Consider the following 26,887-nt stretch of genomic DNA (forward strand, 5'->3'; position numbering starts at 1 on the left):
TGTAAGTCCAGTATTATAAAGCTCCTCAATTGCTTTACGCTTTTACCTTGTAAATATGTGTAAGACTACAATGTACATATGTTACCCCCTATGCTAAAATAAATCAGAGTCCATTTTGATCTTGGAAGTCTCTAGCTGTATGGCCGAATCTGTGTTTGTCATAACTGGAGCCCTTAGAAATTATACTGTGATCGGCCAGGCCGGCCACTTAGAAATTACTCCGGCTGGTGATTCTATACACGCACGGTGATGTACTCCTCTGTGGCGTTTACTCACTGCATATATGACTTTTTGGGGGCGAGCCCATTTTGTAATCCTATACGGTGATGTATATATCACATTGTGTTGTACATGAAGAACCCTCCGCCGGTGAGATAGCTGCGCTGAGGGAGTTCAAGATCTCAGATGACTGGTTATGTAGTCTCCTGGTATGTTGTGAAGGATGCATGTCCCGTGCCCGCTTGCCACGGCCGGTGTCTGTTTGTCTCGGCACCAGTGGGCAGCGGGGCACGACCATGTCTACCTAATACTGTTGGCGTTGTGTTTTTCCAAGCATGAGGCTGGCGGCAGAAGGTGAAAATGTCTGCAGAGATTTTTAGTTTTGCTTAGAAAAATGGAGAAAAGCATTCAGAATCACCAAGTACGTGGAATTACAAATATTGACTTCAGAACAGCACTGGCTGCAAATCAAGCACCACCGCTGCAGAAGCAAAGTAGGCCGGCTTCCCCGGCACCCTCTTCTTCTTCAAGTTGCAAAATCATCTTCTTCTGAGTGGTGACGCAAAGACTCTTCTTGCAGAGCACACCCATGGATCACACCTATATTTTCTTCAAGGTTAGGACGATGACGTTAAACTTGGTCTTCTCATTCTCGAGGTGCCCAGCGACGCGGCGTGTGTACTCCTCGAACAGCATGTCTAGTATGGCTTCTCCGAAATGGCTTGTAACCAGGGACTCCATCACTGATCTGATGCACTTAGCGGCATTGACGCTGCTGGAGGTGCTGTCAAGCACGCCATCACCTTCTGAATCATCTTGAGGATCCAGTTTTGCTCAAACAGTTCGATATGAGCCATGTCAAACATGCTACTTTCCTTCAATGATGCCAGTCACTTCACCAACCGATGGCCCATAGGCTGGTAAATTGAAGGAGCTTAGCTTTTCCTTCTCCACAAGGCCCTATATATTATTATTATGACCAAACTATTTAAATTCACTTGACAGTTGTTTTTCCTCTCAAATTTAATTTCTTTCACAAAAAGCAAGTGAACTGAAACATTAATCTTGCTAACTAGGAATTCATGTTGATATACTTTACTCTTATTTACCTTGATGACAAGAGATTGCAGTGACTCTGAAAGCAAGCCAAAGATATGGTTGAGATCTCCACTGTATACATCCTCATTCTTCCTCCCAAGAAATATATTAGTACCATTTGCCCATCAAACACAAGTTCTTCATGACGAAGCCTCAGGAATAGAGAGAAATCCTTCCTAAATTGCTCTTGGAATAGCTTTACCACCAACGGTGATGTATTGTTGGTGATGTACATGTTTTCTTCATTTAGGTACACTTCTCTTTTGCCCTTAAGACCGTCCGGCACCTATTTATATATATAACATTACACTAGTATCACAAGTATGCTCTGAACATAGTTATGAACGATCTTTAATTCCATATTCTCTCCGATTGAGTATTTAGAAAGTCCCAGATATACCACTAAAATGTTCGAAATATAAGCAAATTATCATATGATTTAATCCGAACTAATACTTGACAAATCATGACTATAGAAATAGCAGATAAACTAATTATGTAAATCAACAGAGTAAATGAACAAATAGTATCTAGACAAGATAATCCTATCGTATCTACTCCAAACAACAGTACTAAAAACGGTAGCAGGATTTGAAACGAGAAGGACAAGTATATGTACCTTCCAGCGTTGACCGCCGCAGCAGCAGCAACAACGATGTTGGCAGCAGCAGCATCGGCGTTGTTGTCGCCTATGTTGAGATTTCCGAAGAGGTTGTCGATGTCCAGGAACAAGTTATCGTTCGGGAACTCGTCGTCGGACGATGTCGTGTTGCCAGTAGTCGCGTGTAAGCGCTCCCCAAAAACCTGATTGCCCCTCACCTGTACATGTCTACGAGAGGCAGGGTTCCGGAGGCCTACTGTCCCGCCGCTCGGTGCACGCCGAAGGACGGGATGAGGAATACGAAGGCGGCTGTGCAATGTACTGGAAGGAGGCGGTCGCATATGGTGTCTCATACAGGCTAGGGTTCACCTTCGCGCTTATATAGTGCGGTTTGGGAAGGTCGTGGGGCGCAGCCCACGTTCGAGTCCACGACCCAGAAAAACCGGAATGAAACGGCTGCGTTAACACGATCGTTAATGACTCGTAATTAATCACACAATTAGTTTCCCGAACAGCAAAAAGATAAGCTCGGCTCGGGGAGATTCCCGCAACCCGCGGCGCGTCGTGACGTGTCATGACGAGGCGAGGCGGGCGGCGGAGGAGGAAGAGTGCGCGATGGCTCGTTGCCGGCGACGAAGTCGGCGAACTTGTCCGGCAGCCTATGGATGCCGAGTGGGTCGCCCTTGAGGATGACGACGAACTCGAACATCACTTCCTGCTCCTCATGCAGGTCTGACGATGAAGACGACCAGCCATGGCGTCGATTCTTGAGATGGTGGCGGCTAGGGTTGGGGAGAGATGTGCTAGGGTTTGTGTGTGACGATGAGAGAGCGCCCTTTTTATAGGCCGGAGGGTGGTAGGGGAGCGGTGGCGCTCATTAACGCCGGCACGCAGAGGTAGGCGCGACGAGACGCTTCGCTTCGCCTCGCCTCTACGGGAACTGCACTATCGTTGTGCGCCAATAACTTCCGTCGCGCGGTAGGCGACGGTTAGGTTAAACTTGAATGTGTCGCTGACGCATCAGCCCCGCCACTTTCCGCCTCACTTTTCATTGTGTCGGACGTGTCCGGAGCGTCCCCTGTGTAGTGGAGACGGGCTCGGGGCGCCGGACATAGTATTGGGCCGCGCCGGACGGAAAGGGTCTTTGAGGCATCCGACTGAGAACGATTTTTTGTCCGGCGCGCTCCAAATCCCTTTAGAGACGCCGCTAGAGATGCTCTATAACACTGTGTTTGGTTGCGTAGAATCTGGGCTCGGAATTAAATTGGACTAAGATAAATCCTAGATGGAAATGAGTTGTTTTAATGTGTATGGAAACTGCTGTCGGAATCAAAAGGGTGTAACCAATTCTAAATCTTGTTTCGATGTACAAACTATGGAATTTGACGTTTTGTTAAATTTGTCTATTTAAATTTGTGTTTAATGTTGAGTTTATGTCTACACCTAGCTAGCGCACACAAAATAATTTTCTAGGTTTGTTTAGGTAAAAAGGAAAGCAAATAATAAAAAAAAATCTCCATTGCCTCCACGATTTGGAGAGACAGGGGAGCCGGTGAGGCCGCCGTTGACCGCCATTCCCTACCACCGCTCACCGCCATGCCTCCTACCGCCGCTCACCGCCGAGCCCCTACCTCCGTCAGCCGCCGTTCCCGCCGCCGCCGGCCTGTGAGGACGACGCCATGGAGAGGCTCGGAGGAGGGCAGACATGGGGAGTGGTCAGCGCCGTCGGAGAGGCTCGGGCGAGGGAAGATATGGGGGAGAGGACGACACGATAGAGAGTCTGGGAGGATGTATTTTTGACTTGAACTTGATCCTTTCTAGAAGGAAGTGACGCGCTGACGTCATCGTTGCTCCTTTGACTCCCGGAGCGAAAATGGTTTGCATAGGCCCACGTCACTCGTTACGCATTGCCGCGCCCGCGCGTACAAAAGAGGTCGCCGCCTACGACCATTCCGCGAAACCGCCGCTGCACAGTGCACACCACCTGCTCGACGAATTTCGCCCGCCCGAACAAGGCCGCCAGCCCCGCCGCCGCCGACGCCGATGAGCTTTCTCGCGGGTCGCCTAGCCGCCCAGGAGGGCGCGTACTTCCTCCAGGAGTCCAAGAACGCCGCCGGCCGCCTCGCGCAGAAGCTCCCCGCGTCCGCGCTTGGGCCGCGGCCGACGTCCCCGCCGCCGTCGTCGTCGTCGCCCGACGTGCTCCCTGAGATCCTCCGCCACTCCGTTCCCATCAGCCCGACGCCGCCTCCATCCGACCCCTCCCTCTACGGCTCCACCCGCTGGGCTCTCCCACAGGGCGGCGCCAAGGCTGCCGGCGTGTCCCCCGACGTGCTCAACCCGCTCCGCTCCTACGTCTCGCTGCCGCAGGCCACCTTCGGCCCCAAAAGGTGCGCCTCCGCCCTGGTTAATTTGTTTGGCTCACGGTTTTTTTCAAATCCGGTGATATCTGCGTGCGCTGAATTGGAGAAATCAGCGAGGAATTACGTATTCGTGCTTATGATAATGCATCTCCTGATCTGTGCAATTAGTAACTGTTAGTTTGTTGGGCGGTATACGTATACCTGGAAAATCATGACTGATACACAGATTGGAATGAGGGCGGGGCTTAGGAGTTAGGAGCTTATGTGGGGCGGTGGGTGTGCTTTCGCATGGAAACTATTTCTAAAAAATTATTCTACTCACTCAATGCACACAGCCGCATGTGATTTTCCACGGATCACTTCAAGATGCGCAGAATGATAAATTAGATTTATGTTCTGTATGTGCAACCTACTTAGATTCTACTATCAATACTGCACCGTAAGCACTGCAATATCTGAAACAAACTCTGTGTGCTCCGCTGAGCCTCTAGAGTGGCTTTCAACAGTAAAAAGCCAAGCCCAGTGAAGCAGCCAGGAGGCGCTTCCAGCAAGAAAACTGGCGTCTGCTGAGCTCCATTCCGAAAGATGACATTTCTCTAGCTATCGTTCCAGTGCTTCCAAAGCATCCAGGGCAGTAGCAATTCTGCCGACCCGAATCCCTTGCAAAGAGGTTTGTGCGTGGCAAGTTTTGCAATCGAGGGGCAGATGAAGATGAATTCTTCTGCGTCATTCGGCACGCGGCAAGACAGGCGCAGCCAGCCAATGCATCATGCCAGCTGTGTTCGTGTAAACCATTGGCCACAGTCCTTGCTTTACTTCTCCTCTTGTGAATGCATGCATATATCAGAGGCGCAACCTCATTGATTGAACTCCTTCTCTTGCCGAGGTTCCCACAAAAAAAGATGATCTCCTACTGTCGAATAGAGAATGTACACATGAATCCTATCATTTGAAGAGTGTTGTTTTCATATAGTATTTTTGTTTAAAGTTTCTAGCAGAGTATAATGTATGGTCTCAGTCCCTTGGCCATTCCGTAGGTAATTAAGTTAATGCTGTAAAACATAACTTGTTGATTTATTTTCATTTTTGTCTTTGTTTGTTGTGAACTTGTTTACAGATGGGAACTTCCAGATGAACAGCCTTACTACTTGTCATCTACTGCCAATCAGCGGAGGCGTGATATGCATCCTCCTCCCATGGACCCTGAGAAGTTGAAGGCTGTAATGGCTGGATACGCACATCGTATGTTTGCCGGAATTTCTGTGTCGTTGTGTTGGTAAAGATCTGTTGTTCTCACCTTTTCATTGTACAGTTGGAACAGCGTTTGTTGCTGCGACTATATTGGTGTTTGGAGGAGGAACAGCTGTGCTGCTGTACACGGCAAAGAAACTGCAGTTGCACTCAGTAAGTCATGCACTTGGCTCTAGGTTGAACAACATACAAGAGTAAATATACACTTCCTACCTTCAAGAAAAGGAAAAAATAAGCCATATCAGATTTGCAAATACAAATTATGGGTTGTGTGGCTACATCATGCTCTTCACCTGTCTTCTTTGACATTTATGAGTTGTATTCATGTTTTGTCATTTCGTTGTTTTTACTCTCTTCAGTTTTTATTGATTAATTCCCCAAAATATGGTCTTTAGGTGTTTGCTCTATGTTGTTTATAATGTTTCAAATTTTTTATTGGAATTAGTCACAGTATTTTAGCTATTGCATAGTTTTCCTGACGATTCGCCATGTTTGTTCCCTTATCTTACTTTTCACTCTGACCAAGTATGGGGAAAAATGGCTGCAATACTTCCTTGCCAGTTGCCACCTTGCAACAAATGAAAAAGTAATGCTTGCGTGATCAAGATTTTTCCAGCTTACACGCGAGGAGAACCTTGGGCATTAGGTTCCGGTGACCGTACTTCTATAAATCAATTGATGATTCATAGATTCATAGTGAGTTTACATGATAAAGATCTAGGCTGTACCTTTTTAGATGGTGGTGTAGATAAACCAAATTTGAATATTTTTCAAGGTTTTAAATCACATTTTTCGTGGCTTGACAGCTAGGTCCAAGCTATAGTTATGGTATTGCGGAGCTACTTCAAATGGCGTTTGGATATTAAATATATAAAAAATGTAAGATACGTACAAATGCGAAAGAGTCACTATAATTTTTTTAAGAAACCATAGTAATATGGTTGTACTAATACATCTCCATAGCACCATTTATCAAGTCTAGAAGCGCCAAATTAGGCAATGTATAGTATTATAACCAGTCAAGAAAAGCATCCGTTGTGGTAAGACTTTGGATAAAATCCTAGTAGGCATTTTACTTTTTCAATTGATTTGGTCATATACTCATATATGTAGTCCCAGCATAGCTTTCAGGCTCTAGAAAAGCTACAAGTATTTTGGACAAATTGATGTTAACATACTAAATTGTAAGCATTGGGTACGAGCATCCTTGTTTAAAAAGCAATGGCGAAGACTAGGGGTGTGCAAAATACCAAACCGTAGAAACCGGCTGATGGTGGCCTAGTTCATTCCCTTTTACAGTGTTAATCACTCCCCTGAACTAGTACAAAAAAATGAACTAATCTAAACCATGCAAAGCTGCGGAACCGTTTTTGCACACCCCTAGGCAAGGCAATAGGTGAAATTTGAAGCATGAGATTGGCAAAATTCCTCTCTGAAGTACTATTGTTATCTCCATTCAGGTAGACGACATCAAAGCTAGAGGAAAAGATGCGGTGCAACCTCACGCTCATGTGATCAAAGAACAAGTAGCTCCACTAAGGAAATGGGTAAGAGAACTTCAGAACCTGCTGTTGTACTTATCCTGACTTTAAGTCGGTCGCTTTTTAGTGTTGGTTGAACACTGGGTCCTTCTGACTTGTGTAACAAAATCGACCAACTTTCCCATTCTGAAAATGTAGGCCGAAGAAACATCTCAAAAATGGCATTTTGAAGGCGGCAAAGTGGCCAGGGAGAGGTCTGTTCTTGTTAGAGAGCTTTCAAGAGCACTCGGTGCTAACTCACGACCGAATTGATCGGTACTGAAGGCTGGTTGTTGTTCTATTTCAAGCTCCTCGCTTGTTTTACGCTTTTACCTTGTCTATATGTTTAAGCCTAAAATGAATTAAATCAAAGCAAGACACATCTATCTGTCAGCGTTGTATGAGGCCGGTAGCAGTAGGTGAAGAAGTCTGGATATGTATTTTTTTTTCTTCAGGAAAATGGACAAGAACGTTGCAGAATCACTCTGGCTGTGGAATATTGTGGACAAGAGATCATGGAATTACAAATATTGACTTTAGAACAACACTCTGTGGAGCTTCATCTGCAAGATGAAACATCCTTTGATCCTAAGCATCTTCTTCTGAATGGTGACGCAAACTAAGGGTCAGCTTGCAGAGCACACTATGGATCTCTGCTACATTTTCTTCAAGGTTAGATCAATGACGTTAAACTTGGTCTTCTCCTTCTCGAGGTGCTGGGCAACGCGGCGCTCCATGAACAGGGTGTCGAGTATGGTTTCTCTGAAATGGCTTGTAACCAGGGACTCCATCACTGATCTGATACACTTAGCGGCATTGACACTGCTGCAGGCTCTGTCAAGCACGCCACCATCTTCCGAAATCGTCGTAAGGATCCCACTTTTGCTCAAACAGTTCGATATGAGCAATGTCAAACACGCCGCTTTCCTTCAGTAATGCTGTCACTTCACAAACACATGGCCCGTAGGCAGGTAAATTGAAGGAGCTTAGCTTTTCCTTCTCCACAAGGCCCTATATATTATTTCGAGCAAACTATTTGTTCACTTGACAGTTGTTTTTCCTCCCAAACTTAATGTTTTGTTACAAAAATCAAATGAACTGAAATGTTGATTCTATCAACTAGGAGTTTGTATTGATATACTCTTATTTACCTTAACGACGAGAGATTGCAGTGACTCTGAAAGCAAGCCGAAGAGATGGTTGAGATCTCCACCATATACATCCTCATTCTTCCTCCCAAGAAATGCTAGTACCATTTGCCCGCCAAACACAAGTACTTCATGACGGAGCCTCAGGAATTGAGAGAAATCCTTTCTAAATTGCTCTTGGAATAGCTTCACCACCACCGGTGATTTTTTTTTTGTGGTAATGTACATGTTTTCTTCATTTAGGTAGACTTCTCTTTTGCCCTTGAGACCCTCCGGCACCTATGTATATACAAGACACAACACTAGTTTCACAATATGCTCTGAACATAGCTACAAATAATCTACAATTCACATATATATCCAACTGAAAATTTGCACAATTCCAGATATACCACTAAAAAACTATGGCCGCATTTTGACAGACATCAATAACATAAATAACACAATGTCAAGCATGATACACAATAATATATTTTTTATTTTCTTAGTAATCATTACACGTCAGCACATAAGTAGAATTTTAGATCTTTTCTTGTAATAAGTATAACATCACTTATTGTATTTTTACGTACCTGAGAGCGCCAATGGAGGCAGTAGGATGAGTGGAAGAGATGGACGCTTTGACGAGGAAAAAGCCTGCTGTAGTAGGTGTTTGAAAGACCGGAAACATACTATGGAGGCAGTGTATTTCCCTTCCGATCCATTGCAGCTGACCCCTTAAACTGTTCGATTGACCGGAAGAGCTGGTTGAAGTCGTTTCCTGGTAGGTCATTCAGGAAGAACTGAATCTCCATGTAATCATCCTGACCAAGCTTAGTACAATGGTTGGCTATCGCGTTTATCACATTGGAGACGAAGATCAATGCGTTTGGTCCTGAAGAACAGCCTAGATCGGCAACAACCATAGTTTGGGGGAGAAGAGCCGTCTGCACTTCTTTTACAGCCTTTTCAATGACCGGCCTAGTCTCTGAAATAACAATCTCCTGTTACCATGCACAAATATTGTTTCTGGTCTCAGGAAACAGTAAACGCACTGTAGAACATGGTGTAGCTAAACGTAGGCAAAATTTGATTGACCATAGGCAACACACAAGTGATTATTGCATGGTACACACCATTTGAATTGACAATTCCAAATACTATAATTCCAAAAAAAAAGAGGGGTAAAGTGAGCTTTGTTGAAATTTAGGTACTCTCTCTGTTCACAATTAGTTTGGGTTCTATGTTTAGTCAAAGTCAAACTTCGTAAAGATTGAGTAAATGTTTTGGAAAAAAAGTTAGCATCTACAATTTAGAAATTATAATATTAGTAAACTATATTTTCATATTATATGCATTTGATATTAAAGTTGTTGATATTTTTTCCTATATTCTTTGTTAAATTTAATAAAGTTTAATTTTGACTAAACCTAGAACGTGGACTAAATAAAAACGGAGGGAGTAATACCGTTCATACATCCACAGGACATGCAGGAAGGTACTGGGCCATGCAAAACACCACACGGTGATTTACAAGAGAACTTACATGATTTAGAAAAAGTATCATATAAACTATTGAGATATGTATCTCACAGAACTACACATATTTTGCTTAAAGATGTTCTTCATAGAAGAAGCAATACAATATTTGAGTTATATATAAATACCATATTATAAGGACAAGCAGCTATATAATTCAAACCTTTCGCAAAAAAATGCTATATAATTCAAATGCAATAATTCAAATACCATATTAGGAGTATAAAATAAAATACAAGAAACTGGTGCTTTATGAAAGAAGGAAACGGACAGAGTGATAGTACAAGGCAATAGTTTCAGCTTATATTTCATTATTACTCCTGATGTATGCATGAGATTGTTGGATAATTAGGCACAATTTCCATGATTAATTCCAGAATATAAAGCATGATGACAACAACTACTAACATGTGAAACTCGAACATACTAGATGCATTAATCAACATGAGTAGCAGCAGCACAAACAGTAAAGCATCCATCGCTAAACAGATCAAGATATGTCGCACGTACCGATCTGGTGGAGGTGGCGGTGGAGGTGTAGCAGATGATGTCGCAGCAGTAATGTTGTTGATGACAACGTTGTTGACGACAGGGACGACGGGTCAAAGTAGACGGCGTTTAAGACGACGGTAGGCAGCACCGCCCGACTTGGACGGAAGGCGACCCGTGATGAAGAGCTTGAGCAGTCGCGCAGAGCGCTTCCCAAAAACCTAATTCGCCCTCTCCCGTACAGGATCGCAAGGACGAGTGGTTCCGGAGACCTGCTCTCCCGTTCGCCGATGCACGTCGGGGCGCGGGATGGAGTAGGCTACGATGGCGGCGCAAGCAGAGAGAGGTGGAAACCCTAACTCGTGTGTTAGATATGATTCTGCGGTAGCCGGGCAGGAGATTATATAGGCTCAGGAAACCCTAGGAAACGTGGGCCACGCCCACGTCGCACGAACGTTTTGAGTCGGTTACAGATAGCCCACGATCCGGGAGCGACCCGAACCGACTAACTGCGACGCGTCCGTCTAGGACTCTGTTCGTTTTCCTGAGCTGCAAAAAGTAAGGAAAGTCTCGGCTCGAGGCTCAATCCACTCACCACGAGCGCGGCGCGCGCGTCGTGACGTGACGTGACGAGTCGAGACGAGCGAGGAGGAGGAGCGCGCGCGTGTAGCACTCCTTTTCTCAATCACTTACTAGTGGTGGAACAACCCACCTTATAAGGTGGTCTAACTTCCTCCCAACTTTCCATGTGGGACTAAACTTCCCACCTCTTGTCACTCCCTAGTGAGCTGCCACCAACTTGGGCTCAAACTCACAAGGCTTCCACAATGTGGGCTTTGAGATTTATAGGAAAATCTGAAATCTAGTATGGGCCATTAAGTGTAGGCCCAATATTTCAACAATCCCCTACCAGATCTCAAATCCCCATTTAGAGATTTACCAATACTCGCTGCTTGTTTTATATACCAGTGTTTCAGCAGAGACTTTTAAGTTGAACTTCCGCCTAGAACATTAAGCTACATCCATTCACACTTGAACAATGGACTAAGCCTTGAATTGCAAGTTTTGCGTGAACAGGGTTTCACTCAAAGTCATTACCAGTACATGGCTGCCAGTAGCCTACCCCGCGGGTGAAGCATATGCGTCATACTTCGTGGTCTCTTCATGAATTTACTAGAGATCACCCAAATCTCATAGATTGCGACGTTTAACAATCGGACTCATATAGGTGTGTTATTTCAAGAATGCTTTGTAGGACAGCATCTTTGCTAAAATAGCCAACATAAACACATTAAGGCTTTTGCTAACCTGCCTTACAACAATTGAGAGTTGTGCATCTTCACATAGAGAGGGTTACATAATACTCTCCTCAATTAAACCACTAGTTTGTTCTTCCCAGGTCCTAATTCACGGGATCTCTGATCACAAAGGTTGGGTTACCACTATGGTGTAACATCGACGGGCCTCAAACACATCTCCCTCGATGCACTTTCTATCACATTACGTGATAGTCCCTTTGTAAAGGGATCTGCCAGGTTTTTATCTGTTTGAATATATGTAACAGTTATTACTCCGGAGTTTCGCAATTTCCTGACAGACTTCAAACGTCTCTTGACGTGTCTTGATGACTTCGCGTTATCCTTAGAATTGTTCATCTTTGACAATTACAGTTTGATTGTCACAATTCAAAAGGATTGCCGCAACAGGTTTTTCAACCATAGGCAAGTCCATCAAGAGCTCACACAACCATTCTGATTCAACAGTGGTTGTGTCCAACGCAGTAAGTTCTGCTTCCATAGTTGACCTCGTCAATATGGTTTGCTTGCAAAATCTCCATGACACTGCGCCACCTCCAAAGGTAAATACATACCCGCTAGTGGCGTAGAGATCAGCTACATCAGAGATCCAATTTGAATCACTATATCCTTCAAGCACAGCTGGGTGCCCTGAATAGTGAATCCCATAACTCATTGTACCACATAGGTAGCGCATGACCCTATCAAGTGCATGCCAATGATCGATACCGGGTTTGACATGAACCTACTCAACTTGCTAACATCAAAAGAGATGTCCGGTCTAGTCGCGCTCGCTAAGTACATGAGTGAGCCAACAATCTGAGAGTATCTCGGTTGATCTACGGCAATCCTCCGGTTCTTGCGTAATGTCACACTCGGGATCATAAGGTGTTGGAGAAGACTTGCTATCAATATAGCCGAACCGGCTCAAGATCTTCTCAACATAATGGGATTGTGTTAGAGTAATCCCACTCTCGTTCTTAATAAGCTTGATGTTCAGAATCACATCAGCTTCTCCCAGATCTTTCATATCAAAGCACTTTGACAAGAAGGACTTGACCTCGTGTATTACTTTCATGTTTGTACCAAATATCAGAATATCATCCACATACAAACATAGTATAACACCTTCGCCCCCACCATTGACAACAAAGCCTACAGAAGTCAAAGTTCTGTCAAACTTCTCATGCCATTGCTTAGGTGCTTGTTGCAGGCCATATAAAGATTTCAGCAACTTGCACACCTTTCTTTCTTCACCTTTTACTACAAACCCATCAGGCTGATCCATATAGATTTCCTCTTCCAACTCTCCATTAAGAAAAGCTGTCTTTACGTCCATTTGATGGACGATAAGACCATAGGAGGCAGCTGATGACCCACAAGTATAGGGGATCGCAGCAGTCTTCGCGGGTAGTAAAACCCAATTTATTGATTCGACACAAGGGGAGACAAAGAATACTTGAAAGCCTTAACAGCGGAGTTGTCAATTCAGCTGCACCTGGAAACAAACTTGCTCGCAAGAGTTTATCAGTAGTAACAGTTTTATAGCGAGTAGCGATAGTGAAATAACAACAGCAAAGTAACAGAGACAGCAGTAGTGATTATAGTAAACAACAGGATTAATATACTGTAGGCACGGGGACGGATAACGGGCGTTGCATGGATGAGAGAAACTCATGTAACAATCAAGCAGGGCATTTGAAGATAATAATAAAACGGTGTCTAAGTACAAAGCAATCAATAGGCATGTGTTCCAATTATAGTCGTACGTGCTCGCAATGAGAAACTTGCACAACATCTTTTGTCCTACCAGCCGGTGGCAGCCGTGCCTCAAGGGAATCTACTGGATATTAAGGTACTCCTTTTAATAGACTACCGGAGCAAAGCATTAACACTCCGTGAACACATGTGATCCTCACATCACTACCATCCCCTCCGGTTGTCCCGATTTCTGTCACTTCGGGGCCATTGGTTCCGGACAGCGACATGTGTATACAACTTGCAGGTAAGACCATAAACAATGAATATCATGATGAAATAATAACATGTTCAGATCTGAGATCATGGCACTCGAGCCCTAGTGACAAGCATTAAGCATAACAAGTTGCAACAATATCATCAAAGTACCAATTACGGACACTAGGCACTATGCCCTAACAATCTTACACTATTACATGACCAATCTCATCCAATCCCTACCATCCCCTTCAGCCTACAGCGGGGGAATTACTCACACATGGATGGGGGAAACATGGCTGGTTGATGAAGAGGCGTCGGTGGTGATGGCGGCGATGATCTCCTCCAATTCCCCGTCCCGGCGGAGTGCCAGAACGGAGACTTCTGGCTCCCGAGACGGAGTTTCGCGATGTGGCGGCGTTCTGGAGGGTTTCTGGCGACTTCCCCTTCTCCCCCTGCGTTTTTAGGTCGAGGGCGATAAGTAGTCCGAAGGAGGGTGTCGGAGGCCTGCCGAGGGGGCCACACGCTAGGGCCGCGCGCCCCCCTCCTGGGCCGCGCCGCCCTAAGGTGTGGGGCCCTCGGGCCTCCACCTGACTTGCCCTTCCGGCTCCGTGAGTCTTCTCGGGAAAATAGGGCCTTCGTCAAAATCCCGAGGTTTTTTCCTGAAAGTTGGATTTCTGCACAAAAACGAGACACCAGAACAGTTCTGCTGAAAACAGCGTTAGTCCGTGTTAGTTGCATCCAAAATACACAAATTTGAGGCAAAACAATAGCAAAAGTGTTCGGGAAAGTAGATACGTTTTGGACGTATCAACTCCCCCAAGCTTAGCTTATTGCTTGTCCTCAAGCAATTCAGTTAACAACTGAGCGATAAAAGAACTTTCACGAACACATTTGTTCATATGATGTAAATATTCTCATGCTATGGCTAACACTTAGGCAGTTCATAATAAGATACATGCAAATAATAAGCATCATGAATCATGTATATAAGCAGGATTGCAATGTTCATAAATGAGTATGATAGAGTGGTATCTCGCTTGCCCATATTTGATCAGCAAAACATAAATGCTCAGGCACCTCTGAAGTTCATAGAAAGAATAGAAATAGTGATTGTCAAAGAAAAAAGCATCAAAGTTATACCACAATCAATCATATTTTGAGACAAGCATATTATACTAAGAATGATAGTTGTGCTCTCAATAAAGTGCTCAAAGAAAGGATGGAGACACAACATAAAAGTAAAAGATTGACCCTTCGCAGAGGGAAGCAGGGATTAACATGCGCTAGAGCTTTTCATTTTTAAAACAGGAGTAAAATTGTTTTGAGAGGTGTTTGTTGTTGTCAACGAATGGTAATGGGTACACCAACTACCTCGCCAACCGGACTTTCAAGAGCAGCTCCCATGAAGGACGTTATCTCTACCAGCAAGGTAGATCATCCCTCTTCTCTTTTGTTTACACACGTATTTTAGTTTTATTAAGGGTGACACTCCCCCCAACCTTTGCTTACACAAGCCATGGCTAACCGAATCCTTGGGTGCCTTCCATCAATCACATACCATGGAGGAGTGTCTATTTGCAAAATTAAGTTGCTTACTGATGAATCAGAGCAAAACATGTGAAGAGAATTATTAGTGAAAGTTGATTAATCGGGGCCGGGAACCCCATTGCCGACTCTTTTTGCAAAATTATTGGATAAGCGGATGTGCCACTAGTCCATATGAAAGTCCGTCAAGAGTAAATGACAAGATTGAAAGTTAAACACCACATACTTCCTCATGATCTATGAAACATTAACACAAATTGAGAAGCATTTTTGAAGGTTTAAAGGTAGCGCATGAGAATTTACTTCGAATGGTTTGAAATGCCATGCATAGGTATTTATGGTGGACGCTCTGAAATAACTTGGTTTTCATGTGTTTGGAAGCACGAGCAGCGTTCCCGCTCAGTACAAGTGAAGGCTAGCAAAAGACTAGGGAGCGACAAATCAAGAGAGCAGTAACTGTCATAATCATGCTTGCGGCAAAACAAATTAACTGAGGCATAAAAGTGAAAGCAGAACTCTAAAGCAATGTAAATCATTGAGGCTTAATTGACTTTTGTTCAGTCATATACATGCGTGAGCATGTGCCAAGTTAATTCAAACGAATTATTCAGAGGAGGATACCACAATATCATACCTATCTATGAATAAAACAATGCAAGCAAACATCCATGACATGCTACTCATATTAATAAATTGGAGCTAAACATGAGAGATCATGAACTACTAGACTTTCTTAAATGACATATACCTCACATGAACCAACTAAGCATGCTCACATGGATGAGTATATGTACAAAAATGAAAACAAATAGAGTTCATACCAGCCTCTTACCACAATCAGATTGTCGAATATCGTCATTATTGCCTTTTCACTTGTGTAGCTTGGATAATATGAAATGAAAACCACGCTCCAGCCACCGAAGACCATTGAACTCATAAAGAACTTTACAAAACCAAAGAAGAACAGCAAATATTTTTGGTGTTTTCGAATTTGGAAACAAGAACAAAAGAAAACAAGCAAACAAAGCAAAATCTTTTTGGGTTTTCTTATAGCAAACTAGCAATAGCAAATAAAGTGAAACAAATGCAAGAAACTAAAGTAAACAAGTGGTGAAGAGAAACAACAGAAATATTTTTGGTCTTTTTGTGTTTTAGGAAAGAAACAAAGCAAGAACAAGAAAATGAAAACTAAAAGAAACACAGAAAAGCGAGATGACAGAAATCTGCCAAAACTTGACAGCAGTACAGAAATCGATTTTTACAAAAATCTTCCGTTGCTCAGCTCGAAAAGTGTTCAACTAATGAAAGTTAGATAACAACCTGGGGAACATGCAAAAAAATTGGCAGCTCAAAATAACGTTCTGGCTGTGCGCACGAATTTTTCTAGTAACAGTCCAGAATCTGTTTTCAGGCAGCACTTCCCCAAATATCATCTCCTTCTCATTAGAAAACCACTCAAAGAAACTAAACAAGTATGTACAAGTATCCAGCAACCATAATATGCAAAGAATGAATGATGCCGGTATACCTCCCCCCAAGCTTAGACTTTTGGCCTAAGTGGAGATCAACCCCATGGTGCCCATGAAGAAGCACCCTCGTAGTACGAAGATGGATCATATTCCGGGTATGTGCTAGAAGAAGCACCCGGATACGTGACGGTATAGTCGTAGGAGGGCTCGGCGTCCTCGGAGTCATGCTGCTGGTGGAAGTTGTGTATCGTCAGCTTCTCATCCACCTCCTCCTTAGAGCGCGACCATGGTTTCCTGTTGATACTGAACAAATCTGGTTGGGGCAAAGGGACTTCCCTCTCTTCCCCGTCGACAAACAACACTCTATAGACAATATTATCTAACCTAGAGTCAGCTGTAACAAATTGATGACTCTTCATAACAGCAATATCGAGCCTCATAGGAGCTATTTTTACATCACTAGGGTCAAGAGGAAGCTCTAAATATGCTAAAACGCGTGAAGCAATAATTCCTCCAAATATGGGCCCCTTGTTAGACAAGCGGCGAGCAACAAGAGCACCAAGATGATAAGGTGTGTCTCCAGTGAGTGCAGCAATTAAGAAACCAAGGTGATAGCTAGATATGTTGCTAGTGTTCTCCCTACCAAGAATGCTAGTACCAATATAATAAGCAAAATACTTAATGGCGGGGAGTTGAATGTTTCTTATCTTGCCACGCTGGATGGTGCGACAATCATCATTGGTGATCCCTCGATAGAGCTCCAACAATTCCCTTGGGTTGTCCTCGATCTTCCTTGCTGTACCTACAGGGACAATACCCAATGCAGCACAAATTTTTTCCAACTTCATAGTAATTGGTTTACCATAGATCTTGAATGAAACTGTCGGGTTAAAGTGCCTATTGTTGAACTTGAAGCTCTCCACAAAGATTTTAGTGAGCGTGTAGTATTGCTCACTCTCATCTCCCACATAGGTGGTTAAACTTGCCCTACCGACGAGGGTAAAGAAATCATCCAACAACCCCGCATTACTCAAAAAGTCATAACATGGAAAGGATGCAGCGTTGGGGACTCCATTGTCCTCCTCGGGTGCGAAGCTTGGTGCGATGAGATCCTCATTGTAGGATGGCCTGCATCGGGTGGATGACCTAGAGGGCCTCCCCGTGCTTGTTGTCTCCCCTTGGAACACTTCTCCAAAGTTAAAGTTGTCCATCCCCCTTTTCTGAAATTTTTCAACAAACAATATAAAACTTGATTTGGTGACATATAATTGAAGGAAACTACCATAGGAACTTGCTAGAGTACTAATCATGCATCAAAATTAGTTTCTACCACTTAGAACAAGCATGCAAGCTCACTAAACATGTTACCTACAGCAGTAAAATATGCAAGATATACTCCACCAAACAAAATTCTATTTGGATAATCGAATGAGTCACATACCGAAAAGCAAATGTGCCAAATCTCGGACGTAAATCTGGGCTGAGCAAAGAGATCGAGAAATCTGGAGTTCTTGAGCAAAAACACGAGTGAGAGGAAGTTGGTGTCGATTTTTTCGGGAGAGAGAAGAGTGTGGGAGGAAGAGATGCTAAAGTGGGGTAAAGGGGGGCCCACACACCAGGGTGGCGCGCCCCCCTTGCTGGCCGCGCCAGCATGTGGGGTGCCACCCTAGGGTGCCCCACTGGTCATCCCCAGGTGCTCCCAGGTGCCTCATCGAAAAATAGGACCAACGGTATAATTTTTGCGAATTTTTGAAAACTTTGAAAAATGCACATTTCTGGGTATTAAGTTTATTATTACTGGCCAGGAAATTTTTTGAAATCTCTAATTAACTAAGGAACTTTGCAAAATAAAAGTGCTACAGCAAGTAGAGTAAGTGGAGGAAGAAAGAGATATTGTTTACCTCCTCTATGCATATAAAAAGTATTTGTTAACAAGGTTGATCAAGTCTTGCCACCAAATAAATTTTACATAGCATAAGAAGAAATAAACCTCAAATCAATCATGTTACCTTGTATTGTATTGATATGGATCCAATCACAAGAGTTTGATATTCTTCTTTAGGCTCATATATAGGACAATCAATAGTTCCCACTTTGATAGTTCTCACATTAGAAATAGTATTAACTCCACATGCTTTTTCAATTCTCTTGGGGAAATAGACGGTGTGCTCCTTATCATCAACATTGAAAGTAACCTTTCCTTTATTGCAATCAATAACAGCCCCTGCGGTGTTAAGAAAAGGTCTCCCAAGAATAATAGACATATTATCATCTTCGGGCATTTCCAACACAACAAAATCAGTTAATATCAAGCAGCTTATTAGTAACTTGAACAGGAACATCCTCACATATACCAACAGGAATAGCGATGAGATTTATCATCCATTTGCAAAGATATATCAGTAGGTATCAACTTATCTAAGTAAAGTCTCTTATAAAGAGAAAAAGGCATAACACTAACACCGGCTCCCAAGTCACATAGAGCAGTTTTAACATAATTATTCTTAATAGAACAAGAAATAGTAGGTATACCAGGTCGCCCAACTTCTTTGGAACTTTGCCATTGAAAGAGTAATTAGCAAGCATAGTGGAAATTTCCTCATTGGGGATTTTCCTTTTGTTAGTAACAATATCTTTCATATACTTTGAATAAGGAGGCAATTTAATAGCATCAGTCAAAGGGATTTGCAAAAATAAAGGTTTCATCCAATCACAAAATTTATTATAGTGTTCTTCTTCCTTTGATTTTAGTTTCTTAGCAGGAAAAGGCATTTGCTTTTGCACCCAAGGTTCCCTTTCATTACCATGTTTCTTAGCAATAAAATCTTCTTTAGTATACTTTTTATTTTTATCTTGCTTTTCAGGTTCATCTTCAACCTCTTCTTTATCAGAAATATCATTCTTATCATTACCATTATTATTATCATGTTCATTACCACTTTCAGTTTCAGCATCGGAAATAGAAATACTATTAGGATCATTAACAGGTTCAGAGGATTCTACAACATTTTTATGTTTCTTCTTCTTTTTCTTAGAAGGAGTTCTAGGTTCAATGCGTTGAGAATCTTGTTCAATTCTTTTGGGATGCCCTTCAGGATATAGAGGATCCTGGGTAGAGACACCACCTCTAGTTGTTACTTCATAAGCATGTTTCTCTTTAGAATTATTTTGTAATAAGTCATTTTGCACTTTAGTGAGTTGATCAATTTGAGTTTGAACCATTTGAAAATGTTTAACAAGCATCTTAACATCATTGGAGGTTCTCTCCACAATATCATGCAAATTGCTAATAGCTTGAGAATTTTCCATTAGATGATTCTCTACTCTCATATTAAAATTTTCTTGCTTAACAATATAATTATCAAACTCATCTAAGCATTGCGCAAGAGGTTTTGAATACGGAATATCTTCCCTAGTAAAGCGCTGAAGGGAGTTTACCTCAATCATGGATGAAGGGGGAATTATCTCACATATATCTTCTATGGGAGGTAGATTCTTCACATCTTCAGATTTAATACCTTTCTCCTTGAGAGACTTCTTGGCTTCCCTCATATCTTCATCATTCAATTTAATTAAACCCCTCTTCTTCAATATTGGCGTTGGAGTTGGTTCGGGTGTAGTCCAATCATCATGATTCCGGTCTATTTTAGCCAATAATTCTTCAGACTTCGTCTGGAGTTCTTTTCCGAAAACACAACCAGCACAACTATCCAAATATGCCCTAGACTCAATGGTTAGTCCACTATAAAATATATCAAGTAGATCATTCTTTTCTAAATCATGTCCAGGTCGAGCTCGATAAGAGAACAAAATCTTGCCCAAGCCTCGGGCAATTTCTCTTCATCTCCCTGGTCAAATCTATAAATTCTCCGTAAAGCAATATGTTGAGCACTAGCAGGAAAGTATTTTCGAAAGAAAACATCACGCAAATCAGTTGGATTTTTAATAGAACCAGGAGGCAAATTATTATACCAAGTTTTAGCATCATCCTTTAATGAGAAAGGAAAAAATTTAGCGACAAAATAAGTACGCATCTTGATATCATCAGAAAACAAACTACTCATAGAAGAAAGTTCAATCATGTGTTCTACAGCACTTTCTTTTTTAGTACCACAAAAGGGGGGCTTTCTCTACAATAGCTATATGAGATAGATCAAGAGAAAAATCATAATCTTTATCCTTAATGCATATAGGAGATGTGGCAAATTTAGGATCAGGAGATAACTTATGTCTAACAGTATATTGTGTGAGAAACTTTTTAATTTTACTTGCATCAGCAGTAGCATTGCATCTATTAATAAGATCATCATTAAGCTCCACATAATCTTCATCGGGATCATCACTAGAATAATCAAGTTCGGGTGAACTAACGAGTGTAGTAGCATCGGGAGTTTCGAGCATTTTCAATTTGTCTAGACCTAGCAATTGTAGCATCTAGAAAGGATCCCAATGAACCACTATCATCAAGCACAGCAGAAATATTATCAATATTATGAGAGTTTTCAGATTCAGCAGAAGTACCGAGCATGTGAAGCATGTGGCGGTGAAACAAGTTTATCAATCACGGATGGTGAATCAAGAGCGAGAAGAGGTACTCGAGTTGTACCTTTTCTTGTAGTGGATGGTAATATGGCGACTTTAGTATCGCGAGGTTTACCCATGATGGAGAATTTGCGGCGAACAATATCAATCCAAGTGAACTTCCAAATAAAGCTATGCTCCCCGGCAACGGCGCCTGAAAAACGATCTTGATGACCCACAAGTATAGGGGATCGCAGCGAGTCTTCGCGGGTAGTAAAACCCAATTTATTGATTCGACACAAGGGGAGACAAAGAATACTTGAAAGCCTTAACAGCGGAGTTGTCAATTCAGCTGCACCTGGAAACAGACTTGCTCGCAAGAGTTTATCGAGTAGTAACGGTTTTATAGCGATAGCGATAGTGAAATAACAGCGAGCAAAGTAACAGAGACAGCAGTAGTGATTATAGTAAACAGCAGAATTAAAATACTGTAGGCACGGGGACGGATAACGGGCGTTGCATGGATGAGAGAAACTCATGTAACAATCAAGCAGGGCATTTGAAGATAATAATAAAACGGTGTCTAAGTACAAAGCAATCAATAGGCATGTGTTCCAATTATAGTCGTACGTGCTCGCAATGAGAAACTTGCACAACATCTTTTGTCCTACCAGCCGGTGGCATCCGGGCCTCAAGGGAATCTACTAGATATTAAGGTACTCCTTTTAATAGAGTACCGGAGCAAAGCATTAACACTCCGTGAACACATGTGATCCTCACATCACTACCATCCCCTCCGGTTGTCCCGATTTCTGTCACTTCGGGGCCATTGGTTCCGGACAGCGACATGTGTATACAACTTACAGGTAAGACCATAAACAATGAATATCATGATGAAATAATAACATGTTCAGATCTGAGATCATGGCACTTGGGCCCTAGTGACAAGCATTAAGCATAACAAGTTGCAACAATATCATCAAAGTACCAATTACGGACACTAGGCACTATGCCCTAACAATCTTACACTATTACATGACCATTCTCATCCAATCCATACCATCCCCTTCAGCCTACAGCGGGGGAATTACTCACACATGGATGGGGGAAACATGGCTGGTTGATGAAGAGGCGTCGGTGGTGATGGCGGCGATGATCTCCTCCAATTCCCCGTCCCGGCGGAGTGCCAGAACGGAGACTTCTGGCTCCCGAGACGGAGTTTCGCGATGTGGCGGCGTTTTAGAGGGTTTCTGGCGACTTCCCCTTCTCCCCCTGCGTTTTTAGGTCGAGGGCGATAAGTAGTCCGAAGGAGGGCCTCGGAGGCCTGCCGAGGGGGCCACACGCTAGGGCCGCGCGCCCCCCTCCTGGGCCGCGCCGCCCTAGGGTGTGGGGCCGTCGGGCCTCCACCTGACTTGCCCTTCTGGCTCCGTGAGTCTTCTGGGAAAATAGGGCCTTCTGTAAAAATCCCGAGGTTTTTCCTGAAAGTTGGATTTCTACACAAAAACGAGACACCAGAACAGTTCTGCTGAAAACAGCGTTAGTCCGTGTTAGTTGCATCCAAAATACACAAATTAGAGGCAAAACAATAGCAAAAGTGTTCGGGAAAGTAGATACGTTTTGGACGTATCGGCAGCCATGGACGGTAGTACTCGAATGGTGGTAAGTCTAGCGACGGGTGAATAGGTGTCGAAGTAATCTTCGCCTTCTCTCTGTGTGTAGCCTTTAGCTACAAGCCGCGCCTTGTACTTCTCAATAGTACCATCGGGTCTTAGCTTCTTCTTAAACACCCATTTGCAGCTCACAGGCTTGCATCCATGGGGTCGTTCTGATAGCTCCCAAGTTCCATTAGAAAGAATCGAGTCCATCTCATTATGGACAGCTTCTTTCCAGTCATCCGCATCCGGAGATGCATATGCCTCTGCAATGGACGTGGGAGTATCATCCACAAGGTACACAATGAAATCATCACCAAAGGATTTTTCAATCCTTCGTCTCTTGCTCCGTTTAGGAGCTTCATTGTCATCCTTCTCAGTAACATTCTCATGTGATTGTTCAAAATACTCATTAGATGTACGAGACTCAGGAATTATCTCAGTAGAAATTCTAGCAATGCCATGCATATCTTTCATAGGAAACATATTCTCAAAAAATGTTGCATCACGAGATTCCATAATAGTATCAACATGCATATCAGGTACCTCGGATTGAACTACTAAAAATCTATATCCTACACTCCGCGGAGTATAACCTAGAAAGATACAATCCACTGTCTTTGGTCCGAGTTTGCGCTTCTTAGTGATTGGAATATTGACTTTCGCCAAACATCCCCATGTGCGAAGTGATGGTTTTCTTCCAGCCCACTCCTCGTAAGGGGTTTTATCTTTATTCTTGTTAGGAACTCTATTCAGGACATGACATGAAGTCAATAAAGCCTCCCCCCACCATGCCTTTGATAAACCAGCAGTGGCTAATATGGAATTCACCAAGTCAGTCAGCGTGCGGTTTTTCCTCTCGGCAACCCCGTTTGATTGGGGCGAATAGGGAGGCGTCCTCTCATGAATAATGCCATGTTCCTCACAGAATTCATCAAAGATTTTAGGAAAATATTCACCACCACGATCCGACCTAAGACGCTTGATCTTTCTCTCTAGTTGATTTTCAACTTCGGCCTTATAAATTTTAAAGTAGTCTAAAGCTTCATCTTTAGTTCGCAACAAATAAACATAGCAAAATCTAATCGCATCATCAATCAATGTCATGAAATATCTCTTTCCACCTTTTGTCAACACACCATTCATCTCGCATAGATCAGAATGTATGAGTTCTAGAGGTGCCAAGTTTCTCTCCTCGGCCGCCTTGTGAGGCTTCCGAGGTTGCTTTGACTGCACACAACTATGGCACTTAGAACCTTTGGCAATGGTGAAATTCGGAATTAAACTTAAACTGGATAGACGAGACATTAAACCAAAATTAATGTGACATAAACGAGAATGCCAAACACTGGTATCATCACTAACATTGCCACAAATATGGTTCACAGACTTATTACTGAAATCGGAAAGCGAAAAGCGGAACAAGCCTCCGCACTCATAGCTTTTACCAATAAATTGTCCAAACTTGGAAACAACTACTTTATTCGACTCTAAAACAACCTTAAACCCATCTCTGCATAGAAGGGAGCCGCTAACGAGATTCTTGTTCATAGTAGGGACATGCTGCACGTTCCTCAACTGCACGATCTTCCCCGAAGTGAACTACGGATCTACCGTGCCAACACCACGAACGAAGCATGTGACCCATTCCCCATCAAGACGGAAGAATCCCGGGCGACCTGGTAAGAAGTGAACATGGATATGTCGACACACACATGAACATTAGCACCTGTATCAATCCACCAACATGGAGATTGAAATACCGAAAGAACGATAAAGAGATTACCGTACCCATCAGCATTGCTAGCGGTCACCGTGTTGACTTGCCTCGCCTTTTTCTTGCGGTCTGCCCTCTCGCGGACAGTCCTTAGAAAAGTGGCCGGTCTCTCCACACGTAAAGCAGCTCGGATCTGCTTTGTTTATCATCTTCTTCTTCTTGAAGGTTGTAGTCTTCATAGGCTTATTGAAGGAGGGCTTGTTATTCCCTTTGTTCTTGCTCGTAGGGTTTCTTCGCACCATGTTGGCGCTAGATCGACCCTCTCCTTTCTCAGTATTATCCTTAGCCCGAGCTTTCTCCTCAACATCAAGAGACGCTATCAGATTTTCAACCGATATCTCCTCGTCTCTTGTGTTTGAGAGTTGTGGCAAAGTTCCTCCATGAAGGGGGCAACTTAGCGATGATGCATCCAGCCACAAACTTGTCAGGTAAGGCACACTTAAGGAGTTCCAGCTCTTTCGCAATGCACTGTATCTCATGAGCTTGTTCGACTACAGAACGGTTGTTCACCAACCTGATGTCATGGAAGATCTCCATGATGTACAGTTCACTGCCTGCATCGGTTGAACCGAATTTAGCATTCAGTGCATCCCAGAGCTCTTTACCATCTGTTATGTGCATGTACACATCACACAGACGATCAGCAAGAATACTCGAACGCATCCGACGAAGAGAGTATTGTTTTCCTTGAACTTGTTCTCGATCTTGGTCAGATATAGTTCCTTCGAGTAAACCATCGGTAACTTCGAATACTTTCAGATGAGTAAGCCGCAACATGGCCTTAACCTGCCACCTCTTAAAGTGCACACCGGTAAACTTATCCGGCCTCAGTGCATCAGCAAAACCAGCCATTGTTAACTCAGGAAATTGCCTACAATTAGGTTTTTGGATTGTTGGATAATTAGACACTATTTCCATGATTAATTCCAGAATATAAAGCATGATGACAACAACTACTAACATGTGAAACTCGAACATACTAGATGCATTAATCAACATGAGTAGCAGCAGCACAAACAGTAAAGCATCCATCGCTAAACAGATCAAGATATGTCGCACGTACCGATCTGGTGAAGGTGGCGGTGGAGGTGTAGCAGATGATGTCGCAGCAGTAACGTTGTTGATGACAACGTTGTTGACGACAGGGACGACGGGTCGAAGTAGACGGTGTTTAAGACGACGGTAGGCAGCACCGCCCGACTTGGACGGAAGGCGACCCGTGATGAAGAGCTTGAGCGGTCGCGCAGAGCGCTTCCCAAAAACCACGCGTTTTCCTGAGCTGCAAAAAGTAAGGAAAGTCTAAGCTGTGTCGTGTCGTGTCGTGTCGTGTCGAGTCGAGACGAGCGAGGAGGAGGAGGAGCGCGGGCGCGTAGCACTCCTTTTCTCACTCACTTACTAGTGGTGGAACAACCCACCTTATAAGGTGGTCTAACTTTCTCCCAACTTTCCATGTGGGACTAAACTTCCCACCTCTTGCTACTCCCTAGTGAGCTGCCACCAACTTGGGCTCAAACTCACAAGGCTTCCACAATGTGGGCTTTGAGATTTATAGGAAAATCTGAAATCTAGTATAGGCCATTAAGTGTAGGCCCAATATTTCAACAGAGATATCATGCATCTTAACCTTTTTTTGTTGTTAGTATGATAATTGTTTGAGTTTGTTGCAAGATAAATGAAATTGTACCAACTTCTCAATTCTTAATTGTAACCTTTGCTGCAAGAGGAAAAAACATTGCATAAGATATATATCATATATGTGCATGATAGAAAATAAGATAGAATATTACCGGCCGCCTAGAATTCTTGGCGTAACTACTTTCTCCTTCCCCTTTGGACATATAAAAATCCTGTTCTATATTCATCTAGTTTCTGATGTTGTCAGTGGAAATGTCAATACGTTGAGTGATCTCTTTGGTGAGGTGACATTCATTTATATTCCGCTGGCAAAAGAACTGTGGTAGATTTTTTTCTTCTCTCCAACCGGGATACTATATGTTGTCCACACAATGTGTTATTCTTTCAGGGGCAACAATTCAAGGAGATAATCTAACTCGGTTTTGATTGGGAACTGTAATCTGATCCTCTTATTTAGGATAATCTAATTCCCAAGTGCCATGTCTTGAGTCTGAGATGGGACATGCATGTTCCCATCGTCACTAATTATTGGATTGCAAGTTATGCAACCAAATATGTGTGTTTTATTTTATGAAACGAACAGACTCTTTTTTTGTGTGCCACCAACAGACTTATTTCCGAGCCATCGGTGTGCATTCCCAAGTGAACTGTGCCAGACCAGGTGGGTGATAGTAGCGTCTTCTTGCGGTTCTGCGGATATATAAGGATTCTCTTAGCTCCACTAAAGAAATGTGTAACATAACTTGGGAACACATCTTGTATTTCTGGAACCCATTTTGTTATAAAAATGATAAGCAAATAACGAAGAACGATAAAGGTAAACGCAGCGG

The 26,887-nt window shown here is 43.1% G+C and overlaps 1 protein-coding gene and 1 pseudogene across 1 annotated transcript; one reads left to right on the forward strand and one right to left on the reverse strand.

Annotated features, from left to right (window-relative positions):
• Window positions 1–569: 569 nt before the first annotated feature.
• LOC124685455 lies at window positions 570–26,284 on the reverse strand (annotated as a pseudogene).
• LOC124685456 lies at window positions 3,962–7,576 on the forward strand. Its single transcript, XM_047219808.1, has 5 exons — window positions 3,962–4,305; window positions 5,396–5,520; window positions 5,591–5,682; window positions 6,990–7,076; window positions 7,209–7,576. Exons 1-5 carry the CDS (start codon window positions 3,962–3,964, stop codon window positions 7,320–7,322), a joined length of 762 nt encoding a protein of 253 aa, XP_047075764.1. The 3' UTR covers window positions 7,323–7,576.
• Window positions 26,285–26,887: the final 603 nt, after the last annotated feature.

The sequence above is a fragment of the Lolium rigidum genome, chromosome 1 (assembly GCF_022539505.1).
Source record: "Lolium rigidum isolate FL_2022 chromosome 1, APGP_CSIRO_Lrig_0.1, whole genome shotgun sequence".
Taxonomy (NCBI): domain Eukaryota; kingdom Viridiplantae; phylum Streptophyta; class Magnoliopsida; order Poales; family Poaceae; genus Lolium; species Lolium rigidum.

What these genes read in the sequence shown, in the direction of transcription:
- LOC124685456 (XM_047219808.1), top strand. Translation starts at nt 3,962, where the DNA reads ATGAGCTTTCTCGCGGGTCGCCTAGCCGCCCAGGAGGGCGCGTACTTC. An exon ending in AGAAACTGCAGTTGCACTCA is followed by an intron (nt 5,683 to 6,989) that starts GTAAGTCATGCA and finishes ATCTCCATTCAG; the next exon opens with GTAGACGACATCAAAGCTAG. An exon ending in TAGCTCCACTAAGGAAATGG is followed by an intron (nt 7,077 to 7,208) that starts GTAAGAGAACTT and finishes CTGAAAATGTAG; the next exon opens with GCCGAAGAAACATCTCAAAA.